The sequence below is a fragment of the Anser anser genome (genome assembly GCF_964211835.1).
Source record: "Anser anser genome assembly, chromosome: 4".
In the NCBI taxonomy this organism is placed as follows: Eukaryota; Metazoa; Chordata; class Aves; order Anseriformes; family Anatidae; genus Anser; species Anser anser.
Window position 1 is genome coordinate 48,282,817 of NC_139724.1, and position 17,567 is coordinate 48,300,383.

The window sequence follows — 17,567 nt, forward strand, 5'->3', positions numbered from 1 at the left end:
CAAGCTACGTGAGTTTTAGGGCATCCTTTGGTGGATGCTCAGCGATTAATACTTACTTTTGCAACCAAAATTCTCTGGACCGGCTCAGAGTCATCAAATACCACAAAACCAAAATTAGGCAGTTTTCCTCCCACTCCTTTAGTATTTATGCGAAGTTCTACCACATTTCCAAAGCCTGTGAAAGCACAAGGGAAAAGCCACGTTACCAAAACTTAGTGTCAGCTCTGCTACCTCTCCTGCTTGTCAGATAACACTCGTAGAGTTGCATCATGTAAAGTTCCCCCCTGTGGCCACAGTGAATGTTACATGCCTTTTCAACACAGGACAAGCATCTGTTTTTCTCCTTAGTCTCTGCAGCTGAAATTGCTACTTACTCATGAAGAACTCTTTCAGTTCACTCTCATCTATATCATGCGGCAAGTTCCCAACAAAGAGCTGGTGACTGTCTGGATAGCGAATTATTCGACGATTATCCGACTCGTTCTGCTCCATGTCCCCTCTCCCTACCGGGAACAGAAAGAAGAAGGGAGAGCCACTGAGGTTAGAGTTGTGTGCGGATTCCAACAAACACATCTATGTGCACAAGCACCAGGCGCACATGCTCAAAACCTTCTGTACCTTCAAGTTCTCCAACTCCCATTTACCATGGATGACAGGGGGGAGGAGGGATACTACCTTTCTCTTTACATAGCCCTAATAATTGTCATGTTCCTGTTGTATCTGCAATCATTATGCTGAAAAGGAGTTTGCTAGTTATTATAATGTAGTTTTTTTTTTTTTTTAATATTTGGATTTAAGTCACTTCTTCATCAATTCCTTAACCCAACAACAGTATCCATATTTTTGCACTCATATTAAAAATCGTGTTTGCCAGTAACCTCTTCTGTCTTTCATCTTCCACCATTTTGTCCCAAACAAAAGCCAGAGTTCCTTACGTTCTCCCACACTCAGCTGAAGTTTATTTAGCACCATACCAGATGAAAATCTTTCCTGGTATCTCCCTACTAAACCATTTCCTGCCTTGCAGTGTGACAGCAGCACACTGTCACCCCTTCTGGACCTCAGGTATGACAGGAGTCATACGTACCCCTTTCTCTCCTCCATTTCCCCATAAGCCCATTTACAAAAAGCTTACTAGCTTGTTTAAATGGTTTTCTTAAGCAGGTAAGATTGGTCACAGACTTATTCTGAAAATGAGACCATAGGGCAGAAGCTCTACCATTTGGCCAGCTGATACTTCAGCTTTCCCTCCCCTGCTTCCCACCAGTGTGGGATCAGAATTACAAGTCTCAGGTCTGTTACACATTCTCTGTACGATTTATTTAATGGTTTTGTTGCATCCACAGCCAAGGGCAGAAAAAAAAAAACACAGATCTGCAACTTGATTTAGCCACAAGTTGCATCTTTCACTCCCTGCTGCACACATTAAAATAAATAAATAAATAAAAAGGACTGTTAACTTGTAACATATGTTATGGTTCTCTCTCTGTGCCTTTCAGTTTCAATATTGTTCCCAAGTGAGGAAACGCTTGCATTGAGCAAAGCCAAAAGTAAAAAGCACTTTCAAGCCTGATCTCTGTCAGAGTTTGGTGTGCTTTTACTGAAAACATCCATTATATCCCATTTTAGTCAGTCCGAGCTGGCAGAGGCTTACCCACCCAGCTGCTGAGGTTTAATCACCTCCGCAGGCAGTGCTTGGTGAGCAACTGGCAACTTGGTGCCTGCAGCTCAGGACAGTCACAGACACCACTCCCCTCCTTACAACCCCTGACTTACTTCCACACTTAGTGAAGACGCACGCCTCAACAACCTGGTACTGAGACTAAGCAGCATTTGCCCAGCTCTGCGCAGAGCTTTGCCAAGTGACCAGGTTAGGGTGATGAATGCTGCTCAGGAAACTTTCACCTCTCAACACCACTTGTGACATCTGTCAAGTAACACGCAGCTGTTGTAGCAAAACCACCCTGTGGATTTGGTACTCTGTACCAGTAAGAAAATGCAGAGATCTGGCTGCTCATAAAGCCCAACTCAGAACACCATTTGAGACTACACGAGATGGAAAAATACATCTAAAATTATTAACTGACTGAGGTTGAGATAGTGGAAAGGTTTTATTCCAAAACAAAGAGTACCGCAAGCCACAACAACAGCCATTTAAGACCTCTCACTTTCAAAGTTCAGCAAAATTAGATAACATAGGAAAAAAAACCACATCCTATTTGCAGACTACCTTTTCAGAATTGTATTGAGCTGCATAAAAGGTGTTCAAGCATGTAAGCGAGTGGCCTGACTTTTAAAAAAGAATTCACCAACACAGAGGACAGGAATTAATGCCTAATCTTTGCATCAACTCATCACCAGCTTGGACAGGGAACTGTTTTCCCCCATTTCTAGTTGAAGATAGTAGGAATGGACAGTTTATTATCAGCCACATACAATATAGCTACAGGCCAGATCCCTGAGGGAGATGCCTCTCATTACCGGCCCCAAACGGACACACAAGCTGTCCCACGTTACCTGGTCGAGGTCCTCGGGGCGGAAAACCTGGTCTTTCCCTTGGGCGCTGTTCACGTACACGAGGAGGCTGAGACTGAGCTTCAGGTTTAGTTTCAACTCTTGGCTGAAACAGGAGAACGCACATTATTAAATACCATGTATTAAAGAACAGGCCTAGTAAAACAACAAAAAATAAATAAAAAAACAACACAAGACATAGGTAAGTGGCATGCACAACACAAACTCTGCAAGATATACATCCACGTAAATGTATTTAGGAATACGTTTTTTCATCTCTTTAAATTCCTCTGTACCAATCCAGGACTGCAGTGTTCAGTTATCTCTGCTAAGAGGTGCAAAGCAAGCATCTCTCCGTCAGAACATCTCCCAATAGCATGGCTAAAGTTTATTTTCCATGTTTGACCAGGCATTGAGACCCCAACACCCCATAATTAAAGAATCCCTCAACCTGACTGAAATAGATGGATTGAATAAAGCTTCCTCATGCCAAGCTCCAACTTCATGGATTAGGAGGTAGCCCAAAAGAAAGAGAACAAAACAAAACAAAAAAGCCTTTCAAATTATGCTATTTCTGATACAATAAAACTACAAAATACACCCTTAAAATTCTCAGGGACTAGGAAACGTACATTCAAACTTTTGCAATCAAATAACGCTTGTAAAGATAATTTGCAAAAGACAAAAGCAACAAAAATATTTCTATGTAGCCTGCTGGCTACTGACGCAACGTACAACATGCTTTAAATTCCATTTTCTGTAGGACAGTCGAGCAGCTGCTGCTGCACTGGGTTCTTATCTTGGAAAAACAAAACCATCCTTATGAACACTAAGATGAACACAAGCTTCTGAGGAAGATTAACTACAAGGCCAAAGGCTACAGGCCCAGACTACTACAGAAAAGGAGCTGACGTTAAACTTCTCCCTTATTTTCCTTGAGGACTTGAGACAACTGCCAGTTACAGACAGAGAACCTCTCAGGGTAAAGAGACGATGTTTTACAAGAAACACCCTGCTATTCGGCACCAAATCAGCGTTTCAGCCCTCGTATCACTCACGCTCTACCTAGCTAGGCGTTAGCTTATCCTTCCAATGTTTCTACAGTGTTTTTGAGCTCTAAGAATAAACTGGAAAAAAATCACCCTTCCTTGTCTCCTACAGAAAGCATTCCTTCATCGTACCTCCTTGTGGGTCACTGGAGCTCCCCTGGCATCTTTTACTCGCACATTTTTACTACGTGAGCAATTGTACTTCAGAAGAAAAACTCAAGGCCTTCAGACCATGATTTCTTAAGAGACTTAACGCTATCAGGCTTAAACACTTCTTCCTGCCACCACCCATAGCAAAACACCTGCTCAGTCGCTGATGTCCTTCTGCTAAATCCCAAGAAATGGATAACTTTTACCCGCTTGCCTTGTGCTCCACTCACCTTCTCATCTACCACACACATTCTCTCTCCCAGCCCACCAGCTAACCTCATTAGCTGCTCCCTAGTCAGCACCACCCATTTTTTGCAGAGTTCTCTGGTGCTGCTCAAAGGGGAAAACACTTCTGCAAAACTGTGCTCTCCCAAACAACTGTCATTAACATCAGCATCACAAGAGGCCTATTATGGGCTGCCATTTCCAATCCAAAAAGCAGCTAACTGCAACTCTTATTTCTCAGACAGCACGCAGACTGCAGTGGAAGCTACGGAATAAGGATTTTTAGCAGACAATCACGACTAAAGGAGTTCTCAAGCCCAGGAGCCAAGTATGCCACAAACCTCAGCCTACTGGGGCTTTGAGAACAATTAAGGAAAAGAAGATATTGTCCCCACTCTCTCCTGGAGCTCACAGTGGAAGGGAAAGCGACTTCTTGATGCCACAGCAATGCTACTGGCAACGACAGCAAAACCAACCACGTCAGCCTTCACTCACAAACTTTGGAAGTGATCACTCCCGAGGGACAGGAGGATGGGGAAGGAAGAGCAAGAGAACAGGAGACTCCAGAGGCTGGTACATTTCTGTTTTTGAAATGTTACACGCTTTAAAAGCTTCTCTACAGTGAGATGCCTCCCACAGTGGAAACACATGCATACAAACAACCTACTAGCAAGGCAAACCAACAAAAAACCCAAAATGAAACAAAACAAAGAAAATAAGCACATTGTCTCACCTAATTACCAGCAGCTAGCTTAGATGCATACCACACAACTGCTACCGCACTGTCTGAGGTAAATGTGGACCATGAAACTCACTAAGAGACACTCAATCACCTTCACAAGGGCACTATAGATCTAAAAATGCCCAAAGCACCTAAAGCATGAAACGACAGGTTCCCTCTCCTCTTAGACCCAAGTCCATAAAACCTGAGTCTGCCTTAAAATACGTGGGATTTAAGTGTGGCTATGGCTAACACACAACCCCCTCTGCAGAAAATCTATCCAGAACCTCAAGAGATTTCAGGAGTTGAAGGAATGCACCTTCCATAAACAGATCCTTCCCTAACTCACCATTTCCACATCAAAAGACAGAAGCTGAGGAGCACCCTGCCTACCTCCACCCCTCTGGCACCTCCAGGACAGCTAGTGACAGAGTCTGAGTACCTGAAAATGCTCTAAGAGAAGGTCCAGTTTATCAGTGCAGGCAGGTATTATTCCCTGTCAGCTTCTCAACATGACTACAGAAACAGGAGCGAGAAATGCTGAGCTGTTTGACCTCACAGGTGTAAACAAACTGCAACTGGATCACCTCCAAACGAGTACACACACAGTCCTTCAAGGGGTTCTGAGTTTATACCACAGGGGCTTTATTTTCAACTTGATTTATGAGGGCGTCAAACGGAAGTGACACTGGGGAAAAGAACGAGAAGGGCAGTTATTGGCTGCTTGGTAGCATCACCGATGCTGGTTGGAACAGCACCCCAACGGAGTCACTCATCCACTGGTGCAATCTACTGTCCTCGTTTACATGCATAGTAGCACCCCAACGGAGTCACTCATCCACTGGTGCAATCTACTGTCCTCGTTTACATGCATAGTATCCGATGTTAATGAATCCAAAAGAATGGGACAAGGTTGCCACCGATTACTAACCCCTTGCAGAAATTCTTTAGACATCTTTTCCACCAGCTTTCTGAACACCATGTCTGAAAAGAATGCAAACTAAGGAGCTAGGAACAGATTAATTCTGTCTCCAGAAGAGCCAAGTGTAGGCTCTTCCTACTTCAGAAAATTCCATGCAGAACTGCTTAAACATGAAACCACAGCATAAGTAATATAAGAGGTAAAGAGCATGACGAGCTGCAGAGGCAACACATGAGTTTAAGGGGACATCTATAAGCTGTGTTCTATGACTCTCCTGCATGGATAATTTTAAATGCTACTTGCAGTCATGTAACAAAAATCCAGCATCGCTACTTTAAATAAATCATCATTACAAAACAAATCTGGTTTTTGGTTTTGCTTAAGGAAAATCTATTCTGTACTAGAACAAAGAGTTTTACTGCTCAAATACCACCTGAATAACTCAAAGCCCTGTTGAAGGTGATGAAAACCGACAAGTTTCCCAACTCATCACATAGCCATTATCTGATTTCCACAACAGCGGTAAGACCAGAAGCAACACCACACAAGGAGAGTTTCCTGTTTTCCTGTTGTTGTTTTGTTAAACATGCACTTAGCTGAAGGGCAATCCTTGACAGATTCCTCTGTCAGTTAAAAAAAAAAAAAAAAAAGGAAATCAGTGCAAAAACAGCAGCTGCAATAACCCAGCTGCTCTACTGAAATGGCAGTCTCTGTAAAAGGTTGGACATGAGGTACTCACAACATCCAGTGCTTCTGGAATATGGCATCAGTAGAAAAGATTAAAGCACCTATTTTTTTATATTGAGGGGGTTTGGTATGCATAGAGGGGGCTGAATTCAGAATCTCAGACCATCTCACACCAGCTTGGCATGTGCAGAACATGAGCTATCACCCGGTCAAACTTTCTGTCCTCTTTGCCCTCCTCCCCCAGTCAGCCTAGGAATGGGAAGACAGCATTGTCCTGGCAAGGAAATGTGAATCCTTCCATTCCTCACACAGTCATAAGTTGGTACAGGGTTCTGTGACAAAGTAATTATAAATGGATAATGGAGTCCAAAATACTTCTGTAGACATGACCCTTTCAAGGCAAACTTGCTTGTACTCAAAAATTGATGCAATCCCTTTTACTGCTGGGGCATTTCTGCCAAAAGAAATTCCCCTTTCCACACATTCTTTAGGAAACTACTATCATGTGGGGGAAGTTTTTTTTTCTTCTCTCCTCATAAACCAAACCATATCCCAGTAAGATAGGTCAAAAAATCAGTAGTCTTTTCCTGATTCCACATCAGCAGTTTTTAATATTACCATCACCCGAAGTTACACCAGGTAAGTGTACATGCCTTCACTTGCAACAAGGTGAGTGCATTAACATTTAAGACACAATTAATTTGTGCAACGCAAGTCAAACAAATTGATCTGTTAATTTAAAAACTGAAGCAGTTTGCAGAAGTAATGAGACAATCCAAGGTGTTCACAGATGGGTTACCTGTGAGACTGGTGCTTTAACATGGGGTGGAATTCCAGAGGAAGAAACAGTACCACTAGGAGGCAGGTTTTTACTGGTCACTGAAGCCCAAGAGAAAGCCTGCAGGAAATGCAACAAACCTAGGCTACTAATCATGGCAAACCACTGACAATCCTACAGGGAAATTTGTCCGCTGAAAATACACTTTCAGTTCACATCTGACTATTAAATAACATTTGTGCTAGCATTACAACGAGGATACAGAAAGATTTGCAGATGTAGCTGTCTGTGAACTCATCAGCATGTAGCAGGTGTGTACCGTACTCGCTACTGCTACTTGGGCAAGCGCAGTTCCCTCGGCATCCCCAGATCACTGCTTTCCATCATGTAACCAAACCTAGGACTGAAAAACCTGCTGTGTTAAGTGTCTTCTGCGCAACGGAACAAAGTGAGCGCCACGAGTTAGAGGTAAAAACGCAAAAGAGAAACAGGATTGGAAAGATATGGGAGACTGATACTGGAGCTGGAAAACGACTTCTCTCCAGCTTTCATCCATTCCTCCCATCTCTGTCAAACTCCCTACGTGTTACCACACCAGACGACGCATGGCATTCATGGTGTTTTTAGGAACAGGCAGCCTGCCTCTAAGGGAGATGGTCAAAGCCCTCGTACTGTTTTTAGACGTATACTGTGAGTAATTTTCCAAGTGTCCATGCATTGTGTCCGTTCCCCCCCCCCCCCCCCCCCCAAGGAAGAGCAGTGGTTCCCATTTTCTGAGTTTTTTGTTGGTGGTGTTTTTTTTTTTTTTTAAGCCATATCTTAACTCCACATTTAAAAAGGTTGACACATGCATAAAACCACACGCACACTCTGCAAACATCGCATTTACAATAGGTAACAAGCAACACTGAAAAATAACATTCTTTTTTTCGGTGAAATTTCACAAGTTCAAGCTTCAAGTCTAGCTGTTCATACAGCATGACCCTGCAAAGAGATACCAGTCTGGCCACTCGAAAAGACTAAGTTCAACACCAAAACTCCTGGTTTACCACCTGCACCTAGAAGCACAGATATGGCTTGTAACTAACCTTTGGTGGTTCTTGTGGTAGTGAAACAGGTTCTACAGGAGGTGGAGAAGGAGACTTCTCTTCTAACTCCTCGAGGGTCTTTTCTTCTGCTTCAGCTTTCAGCTCCTCAGGTTTTGTTTCAGATTCCAATTCTGGCTCAGGTTCGTGAGACGATTCTTCCAGTGCCTCCTCTATCCCATTGCTACAATAATCAAATGCATTTTATGCAGCTTTTCAATTGGTTCACTTTTTCTCAGTTATACTATGGTAATGACTGGTTTGAAAATTATTTGGTTTCCAGTTGCTACCATATGGTACCTACATATATGATACTGTGAGAAGTTAAGCTGTACCCCTGTAGTTGCATACTAAGTCACTTTTTATTTCTGCTCAAGTGAAGACATTATACTTTTCTCTGCAAAGAATATGAAAATTACACAGACATATAAAGCCCTGAAAGGAATATATACTAAACTCAAGAGCTGCTGCTCCTAAAAAAGAAAAAGCAGCACAGTGAGAGACCAACAGAAGATTGAGCTATACACAGAAATGAAGCTGATTTTGGAAGGCTATCAGCAGCTTACTTACAGAAGTGCCATAAAAGTTCATTACAGAAGCAGCTGCAAGTCTTACTTATTGAAATTCACACGCACCTTCTTCTCCACTCTGCGTACACAAGGGGCCTGAAGTTATTCCCTTCTCTGTTCAGTCACCCCCAAAGTTTACCAAATTCCACATGCTTCTGCCTACGCAGCTCCACCCACGGGTTACCATATGCCTAAATAATGACTATCGCATTTTTAAGCTCTTTGCAATTGGCACAGTAACCCAAGGGTAAGACCTGGCGTAACTCTTTAAAGCCTCAAAAACTCTCCGCAAAATCTTGAAGAAGTCACTGCCAGAATTCCAGCACATTCCATTCTCCCATAAGATTTCTCATGAAAAGCACTACATCATCAGCAGCAAAGTAGCGTTACTGCTGATGCACTTAATGGACATCATCTAATAATTTCATAAACATACATATTTTTTGAATAAGGAATCCGGTCAGTCAGTTCTGCTTGTCTGAAACACATACCTAAGTTTTGAAAAAAGCATTTCAAAACATAACAAAAAGTATTTTTCACATAAAAACAGGAAGAAACTTCTTTTTTTTTCTTGTCTTGTTTAGATTTTAAGACACTCAGGGCAGAAGCCTATTCTTCCAGTACAACTGTAAAGCAACTTCTCAAAAATTCATTTTTCCTCTCAGATTCAAGCACCAGCTAAATTTGAGGACTAATATATCATTAACCACCCTTTTGTTAAATCACCTGTTTATATAAATTACATTGTACCACCAACTCGCTATTTTAGTTTAATCACAGAATCACAGAATTGTAGGGGTTGGAAGGGACCCCAGCAAAGAGTCTCCGATCACTAAGACTCTCCGCCCTTTTTTTGTGGCACTGGTTTTGATGCAGTGCCCTGTCCAGCCCCGCTCCCTATGCTTCCCCCAATCTTGACATGCTTCTCGGGGTTGCTTCCCAGGTTCTGACTACTGTCCAGACCCTCAACCTTTTCCTTTTCCTGCCCAAGAGCCTCGAATCTATTACCCAGGGACACCGTGGGGGTTGGTGGCACCGTGGGTGTCAGGGGCAGACACCTCTTTCTGCTTTGAGCTGAGAGGAAGGTCCAGCCCCTTTTCCTCCTGTGGGCGGTCAAGCCCTCTGTCCTGCAGGTGAGCAGCTGGGTCAGCTACTACCCCATGTAGGGGCTTAGGAGGGGGCTGCTGGACACCAGCAGGGGCAGGTTTACACCTCCTATCTGTCTCCCTCAGAAACTCCCAGGAGCCTCTCGGGCTGCCGATTTCTTGCTGCAATAGGTGAAAACTACATTACATTTTACATGATGAAAACTACATTAAGCACATGCATAAATGTATTTACTACCTTTTCACCTCACGTTTGTAACTAGAAGTGAAAACAACTAACAAACATGAGAACATCCACTACTTCCTCTCTCCATTTGATATCCAATGTTTCAAAAATAATGTTAACATAGCATAGATCACAGCCCACCAGTTTAAATGTAGTTTTTACTGAAAAAAGCAATGCCACATAATAACATGGACATCTTACGTTACAGGGTGGTTTTCATAGTAAGTGCTGCTTGCATTTTCTTGCACCGGTTCAGGAGATGGTTGTCTTTCCTCCTGTTCCTCCTCCACTTCTTCTTCAGACTCTGACACAAGAGAAAAAATTCCTTGAACACCTCTGCAAGCATATGCAAGTCGCACTTGAAATACAAGCATGCTGAACTAGTAGTAAACAAAAGAACGCTTCATCAACAAAATAAGGCAAGAATTAGCTGCAAGGAGAGATGGAAGACCCTTCTGTTCTTTCAAGAGGCTTTGTTATTGTTTTCACAAAAAGGAGACACTAAAGACATACTGCTGCTAAGTTCTGGGAGGAGGGTTTAAGGATCTTTAAAGCAGCAGATGGTTTTCATATGTTGGCAGTAAAAGAGAAACACTGTATTATTAGCTCTTAAATCACAGTTCCTAAAACTAAGAAGATAAACCTCAAATAGAAGAGCAATGTTTTGCCTAAGGTGTTTTGTTCTATTTTATTCTATTGAGTTCTGTTCTGTTGAGATAAAAGAAATTCCAGCTTTAGAATGCACACATACATACATTCCAGTTGTACTCTCTTTGGCTCAGTGGACAAGGTGGGAAAAAACCCATCCACAATAATATAGCCAAGTTCAGTCAACGGATTGAAATGAACTACTGAATGTGATGATGATATAAAAGAGAAAGACAGCTCATAGTGAAAAGCCAGTTAAATTTTATTCACAACATTGTACCTACAAATTTGATTGACCAGAGAAACCAAGTCTACTGAATGAAACTGAGCTGCAGCAAAGTGCTATCGCTCACTACGTCCATTCTGTACCAAGCCTCACCTGCCCTAAGCCAGTTTAGTCTCTGAAGGAACTGGGTAGGTAGAACGACACAAAATTAACACCACAAGTACAGTTCTTCTCACCTTCATCAAGTTCTCCTTCTGAATCTCCAAATACTTCATCTTCGTACCTGAAGATATCGTTATGTACATAGAACTTGTTTGGAACAGACCCCTGTAAAAGAGCAACATGCATTTTTTTTGCGTATACAATATATTAGCAGTCAGCAACTCCTATGGATGAGAGGTCTAAGCTTTGGGAGTACATGCCAACATTTTGGAATAGGATTATTTCATAATGGCATTTTCCGAGTGACACCTTTTCTTTAAGCTAGCAACTGAATGGTAACTTCTGACCAAATTAAAAACAATGTTTCAAGCAGACAGTAACACTTTGCTAATTCACAATAATCATCGGTACTGCCTAAAGGTAAGCCCCTCCAACTCATCAAGTCACCTGTGGAATTTTCTGTTCTGGTAAAGCCTTATAATAAAAAAAAAAATAAAAAAATAATAATAAAAAAAAAGGAATGAAATTCCACAGGGTGACTGTATGCTTAAACTGCTGCATAGGAAAACAATGAAGCAAATCAACAAGGTTCTAAAACATGAATGATCAACCAACCACACAATAGTTTGCGATGAAAAGGGGGAAGGATGTAGGAAAAAAATAATAAAAGCAACTCTTTATCATAACACAGCTCTGCTCTCACTCAGAACTGAATTTGAGCAGTAACTTGCAAAGCAGTAACATGCTTACATGTGACAGCAAACTTAATCAAGTACAGAACTATGCTGGAGACATGATCTGCAGAGCTGACCATTATTTTTTCACTCGTGCATATAGCAGTTTCCAAAAGCAAGCTTCAATTTGAATTTGCATTACTACTACAACACCTCAAATCTAAAAAAGTTCAGGACAGGTCCTATACACTCATTTCTCTGCATGCACATAATCATAGAATGGTTTGGTGGGCATTATTTATTATTTAATGATAGCCTCTGGGCTAAGCTTTAAAAGCCCGACAGTATCTTCTGTCCCAGTATGGCAGTTTGTGTTCACAGGCCAGGTTTTCATCACTGCTCTTAGAAGTTAAAGACAATCTTGCCAATACTTACTTCTGGAGCAAGTACAAAAGTCTGCATGAACTTCCTCATCGGTTGCCCGTTGTTTGACAGCTCCCCCATAACTTGCACAACCACCCCATCACTCAGAGTAGCGTGAGCATCCACGTGACGGATCTTGGTGTGGCACTCACTGAACTGTAGTGACATCACTTTCTTGTGTATCTCCTAGAAGCAAACAGTTACATTTTAGCTACATTGAGTTCCCTACCTATTGAAAAGCTGTAAATCTCTCTAAGTGTCAGTTAACATCAAAAAGCAGCCCATTGAAGCTGAAAGGCAAATACAGGAACCCTGAACCATCTTTCACCGTGAAGAATCTACATGAGCTCATGTGATTTTGTGCTTAGAGAAAAAAAAAAAAAAAACACAAACAACCCTCCTCCCCCCCCAAAAAAAAACAACAAAAAAAAACCCTATGCATCTATCAAGTACCCAAATATCACAGCAGTGAGTAACATCTGCACTGTCATGATTTTCCTACTGCCAAACCAGGTTCTGCTGGTGAAAAGAGAAGCAACAAAACCTGGTCTGGGCTCAAAGCAACACTGCTCAAAGATGCAGCCACCACATGACAGATGCTCCTCGATGGCAGACACTATTTTGATAAAAAACTACAGCCACAGCAAAAAGATGTGTTTTCTGGACTTAGTTTGCTTCTTCTAAAGTTATCTTCCATTACAAGACACATCCACCCACAGAAGAATTTGCTAACATACAGATTTCAATTTAATTCCCCGAGATCAAAGTCCTTTCACCTAGAAACCACGTCTAACTGAAACACGATACACCTAGAGGGCTAGTCTAACAGGTCCTCCTGATTTTGTTTCCCACCCTAAATATCATTTCTGCAGTCCAGATGCAAAGCTGATCTATCAAACGCAACCCATAGTAAGAGCATCAACTACCAAGAACATTTAGGCCTCTGAACAGGAGGCAGTACCAGAAAACACTATTTCCCAGGTAAGAAAGTCCAACTAATTCATTACAGAAAATGACCAATGTATACAGTAAGCTCTGCACATTAGTGAGGACTTCAGGACCAATTTGGATACGCACAGCTTGACCGTACACTGCTTCTTGTGGTTTCCCACTGGCATCCAGTCCTCCATGGACGTAAGAAGAGTTCCTGCCATAAAACCTGCAAGTGAAGAGATGTAATGAAATTCATGCCAAATAAAAAAAATAAGAACAAAATCCAACAAGTATTTTAGCCACAAATTACAGAGCTCAAGGCAGTAGGAATTTCAGGGCAAGCAACGATTCAAGATATACCCACCACGTCTCAGGCTCCAAGGATACAGAAACAAAGATGAACGTTCAGAAGTCCAGCTTGCCCACTGTGGTCAAGGTGGCTGTTTCAGCTAGAGACTCCCCCAAAACTGAAATCACCTGCCTGGGTTAGTCACACTCCCCCCAACATGTGACCCTGGGGAGGAACAACCTCTCCTCCGGACCCTGGTCCTCTTCAACACTTCCTGTACTTCACCTACCTCTACAGTATACCACTATTACCCACCCCTATACTTTATTTATGAAATATCACTTCCTTTAAGTGTTTCCACCAGCCCATTCTCACACAGAACAGAAGGGATAGAGACTGTTTCTACCTAGCTAAACAAGCCAGTGCACAGGCTATGTTAAAATACAGAATTAAACACTTGAACTTGAGCATTTGCCATTTCTTGGTTTATCCCACTAAACCAAGAAACTCCTTCCAGTTCTAGTTGCTTGAAAATACCAATCCAAGATTTTAACTCCCATGATGTCCTTAGTGTCCAGAAAGAATTCTGAGAAATATTTGACTTTTCTTTAGTACCAGCTGCATAACCCAAGTGTTGAGCATGCTCTAGCACTTCCCAACAGCAAAGAAACGAAAGTTCTGTTGCACCAGCTCGCAAACCAATGGGAAAACATCTATCAACTCTTTAAATTTCGAAGCAAGCCCTCTGACAGTCAGCACATCCTACCAAGTGCTTTCAGAGGGAGACCAGGAGTTTTAACTTGCTGCTTTTAACGAACTGTTCAAACTCTCTGGTAGGCAGAAAACATGAGCAGGATCTGCAAATTAGGAGAAGAGCACCCACTGAGTCCCCAGTTACATGGAAATATCCATTTTAAGTTAAGAAGCCAGTAAAGCCACACAAATTCATCTGAAGCATGCCAGGCATGGCAACTACCCTGACTAAAACCCACTTGGAGGGTGAACCCATCTCTTCATACCCAAAGCCTGTGGATAAGCTCTGGATAAAGCATAATGACAGGACTTGGTGCGTTTCTCAAGCTTTTAGTAGGATAAACCAAGCGCATTAACACTTGCTGCTAAACTCCCTTACTCACTGCAAGAATAAATCCTTTTTCTTCTGACATCAAGCTCTGGGAAGCCCTGACTCCAAAATCTTTCTGTGGCAGTGAGCAAGTTGTTGTTTAGACTAACAGCAAGAGAAGAATCGTAGATAAGATGCTCTCTCAGAAGAGCCCCACTCAGACACAACGTACAGCCAAAGAACACAAAAGTAAATTTCCTCCATATCCAAGCCTTCCTGGACAGGGGTAGCCACCCATGCAGCCCTGAAAAAGGGACAGAGGTGGCAGAGGTTAAAACTGCCTGGAAGATATTCTCCTCATCCAGCTCAACAAACAGCTACGATTTTAATAACTTGTTCACCCAAACCAGATCAAACCTCTAGGACAATCTGTGCAGAGGTATTTAAGAGAAATTTCACAGATGCTGTTCTTGGTGACGCTCGTGTCACCTTTCAAATGAACAGAGGATAGTGCTCAGGCACAGAGTGCCATCTGCACAGGGGAGCTTGTGGGATGGCTGCCACTGCAGCTCCCTAACCTCAGCAGGGTCACTCCAGGCAGCAAGTAACCAGCCAGTCATCTGCAGCCCCCCAACTTTAAACGAGAAGAAAAATTCTGTCGAGTTCTTGGTTGAGAGCCCGTGATAAAAGGGATCTATGGACAATTATAGGCTACGGAATTGCCTGTTCCCACTCAACGTACCAAGCACACAGCACAATTTGGCAAGCCGCATATCAGAACTTTTAGAGTAAAGCTTGAGACAGAGGGGTGGGAGTACTGCCTACCCTACTGCCTTCTGTAAAGCACCCAAGTCACCCTCAACATGCTACCTGTCTCCACAGACACATTTTTTCCTCACATGTAGCCTTCTGCCAATTTTGCATCACCCTGAAGTGGAAACATCCCCAATGTACTGGGAACACCAGCTCCATAATGCTCCCATAGCACACCTTAATATCGATGGAACGGAATTACTGTTGTAATATGAAGGGGAAGCAGGGGGAAGGCCAGCCTGGAACAGCTGCCTGCTTTTCTTTGAAGCAGCTAGGGAAGAAACAGAGCAGCAGTATTTTGCTTTTTAAATCAAAACACACATCTACTCCCCTCCACGTCTAGCCAAGGTTATAATCACTATCATTACAGGTAAACGCTCTTGCGAACAAAATCAAAGATTATTTTCAACACCACATTTGAGGCATGGGTCATTTACCCAACGTTCAACTACCACCAAAACAGAAATGTCACAAAAAGGAAAAGGCAACCTCACTGTACAATGGTGAGAGTTCTTCTACCTCTGGTGTTAAGCTGTAAAGCACAGCCTAATCATCCCTTATATACTAATTCTCTGTCCCTTTGTTTATGCAAACACTTTCTGGGAATTGAGGTAAAATGACAGCACACTTCCCAAGAAAGCTGTCTTACCAACTTCGGCTTTCCTTGGCTTTCCAAGGTGCTTTCGCAGGCCGTTTATGGAAATCACCCAGAAAAGACATGTGCGTAAGGAACACAATCCTCGCTAGGAGCAAGCAGCAAGTCTGTGTATCAGGTATTGATGCGTGACGCGGACATGTTTGTCCAGGTGTTGATCTGATCCAACCATTTTGTTAAAATTTCAGGGACAGGGAAAAAAAATCTGCCATTACTGAAAATGCTACTTGTGATTTCTGTAAAACTTTGCAACGCAGATTAGGAAAGCCCTAAATACACTGCTTGGACAATCCCACACCTTAAAATCTAAATTGAAACACAAAACAAGCATGGTTCCACAGCAGTTCATTCACTTAAGACAATACCAGTTCATTTTCCCCACCTCAAAGCTACAGGTGAAAAGAGACATCATTCAAAAGACTGAAATATTAAGCTAGCTGTCAGGGAGCTACAACTTGTTCTCAAACAGCTCAATTTTTCACCATCAACCTTATGTCAAGTTCTGAGTCAAGAGCAATCCAAGCAGTGATTGCTTAAAAAAAAGAAAAAGAAAAAGGAACAAAACCCAACACAACCAACACTTGCAACACTACTTTCAATGTTATTTCTTACAAGTCAGTGCTGCTCTAAGTCCAAATGTGGAAATGCAAAATCTTAAGTGACAAACTGCATGTAGCCAATCAAAAATGTCATAAGAAAAAATAGGAAGGAACACATCCAGGGTACCGCTTAAATAGTGGACACAGGTAAATAAAACTACTGAACTGGTCACCTACCTTGTCCGGGCCCTGACTTTTATATCTCCAATCATGATCTGGATAAAAACTCCCCAGAGGCAATATAAAATATACAGTATCCTGAAATTATTATTGTGCTCATCTTAGGTGCTACATGCAAGTGCCTCCTCTGCCATGCTCCTTCCTTTTCTATCTTCTTATAAAACTATTTCTGTAATATGTCCACATTACCATCACATCAGTTAAGAAATAGTTCTCTCTTTCATGAAGGAAATACCTCGTAAACATTGGCCACATTTGGTTCTAGAGCCTGAAGAGTTTTTTTAAGATGAATTATTTTCCGAAAGCCCAGAGGTTAGCCAGGTCAGTCTCCTGCCACACTCAGAAATTCAGTTTATCTAATTTCTGATGAGGAGTACGCACTTTTGTTCCAAAAGATGAGTTACTTTAGTGTGAGAGCATTACCTGTGCAAGAAGTCAGGAGCTTTATTTAGAAGAGTGTAGTACTGTCTCACGAACTCCCGCCCTACGAGCAGGGGACTTGGCTTCTCCATCACCATTTCTTTGGTACACAGTGTCGAATGCTGTAATTAAAAATATTTGTGTTAGTTTGAAAAGAAGGCTGTGTATCACAACTTCCTCATAAAAGGATGAGCATAATAAAATTAGAAGTGAAACAATTATATGAACAGGAACTTAATTCAGGCACTTAACTCACCCTGACCTCCCTTTGAATAAACAAAAAGATGTCTGTCAGTTCACATCCTATTTTGACTAAGAGGGAATGGCGCAAACAAATCAAATTCTTGCAAAGTCCCTTATAAAACAGGCACTTCCCACCCCCTGCCCCAAAATCATACTTTTAAGTGTCTAGCACTATTTATTTAACATTTTGGCAATAAACTGAAGACA

General features: G+C 42.1%; 1 protein-coding gene across 4 annotated transcripts in view; it reads right to left on the reverse strand.

The window, feature by feature from the left end:
- Nucleotides 1–17,567, reverse strand: part of G3BP2 (G3BP stress granule assembly factor 2) — a 28,467-nt gene that overhangs the window by 3,905 nt on the left and 6,995 nt on the right. For 3 of the 4 annotated variants that reach the window (XM_083836063.1, XM_083836060.1, XM_083836061.1), the window contains 10 exons: nt 17,121–17,239; nt 13,243–13,324; nt 12,178–12,351; nt 11,143–11,233; nt 10,234–10,336; nt 8,135–8,315; nt 7,068–7,166; nt 2,518–2,620; nt 375–503; nt 57–175 (listed from right to left, as the gene is read on the reverse strand). In XM_083836063.1, coding sequence (XP_083692189.1) covers nt 57–175; nt 375–503; nt 2,518–2,620; nt 7,068–7,166; nt 8,135–8,315; nt 10,234–10,336; nt 11,143–11,233; nt 12,178–12,351; nt 13,243–13,324; nt 17,121–17,215 — 1,176 coding nt within the window. In that variant the 5' untranslated portion in view covers nt 17,216–17,239. The remainder of the gene's footprint in view (nt 1–56; nt 176–374; nt 504–2,517; nt 2,621–7,067; nt 7,167–8,134; nt 8,316–10,233; nt 10,337–11,142; nt 11,234–12,177; nt 12,352–13,242; nt 13,325–17,120; nt 17,240–17,567) is intronic. The other variant, XM_083836062.1, reaches the window with a different exon arrangement.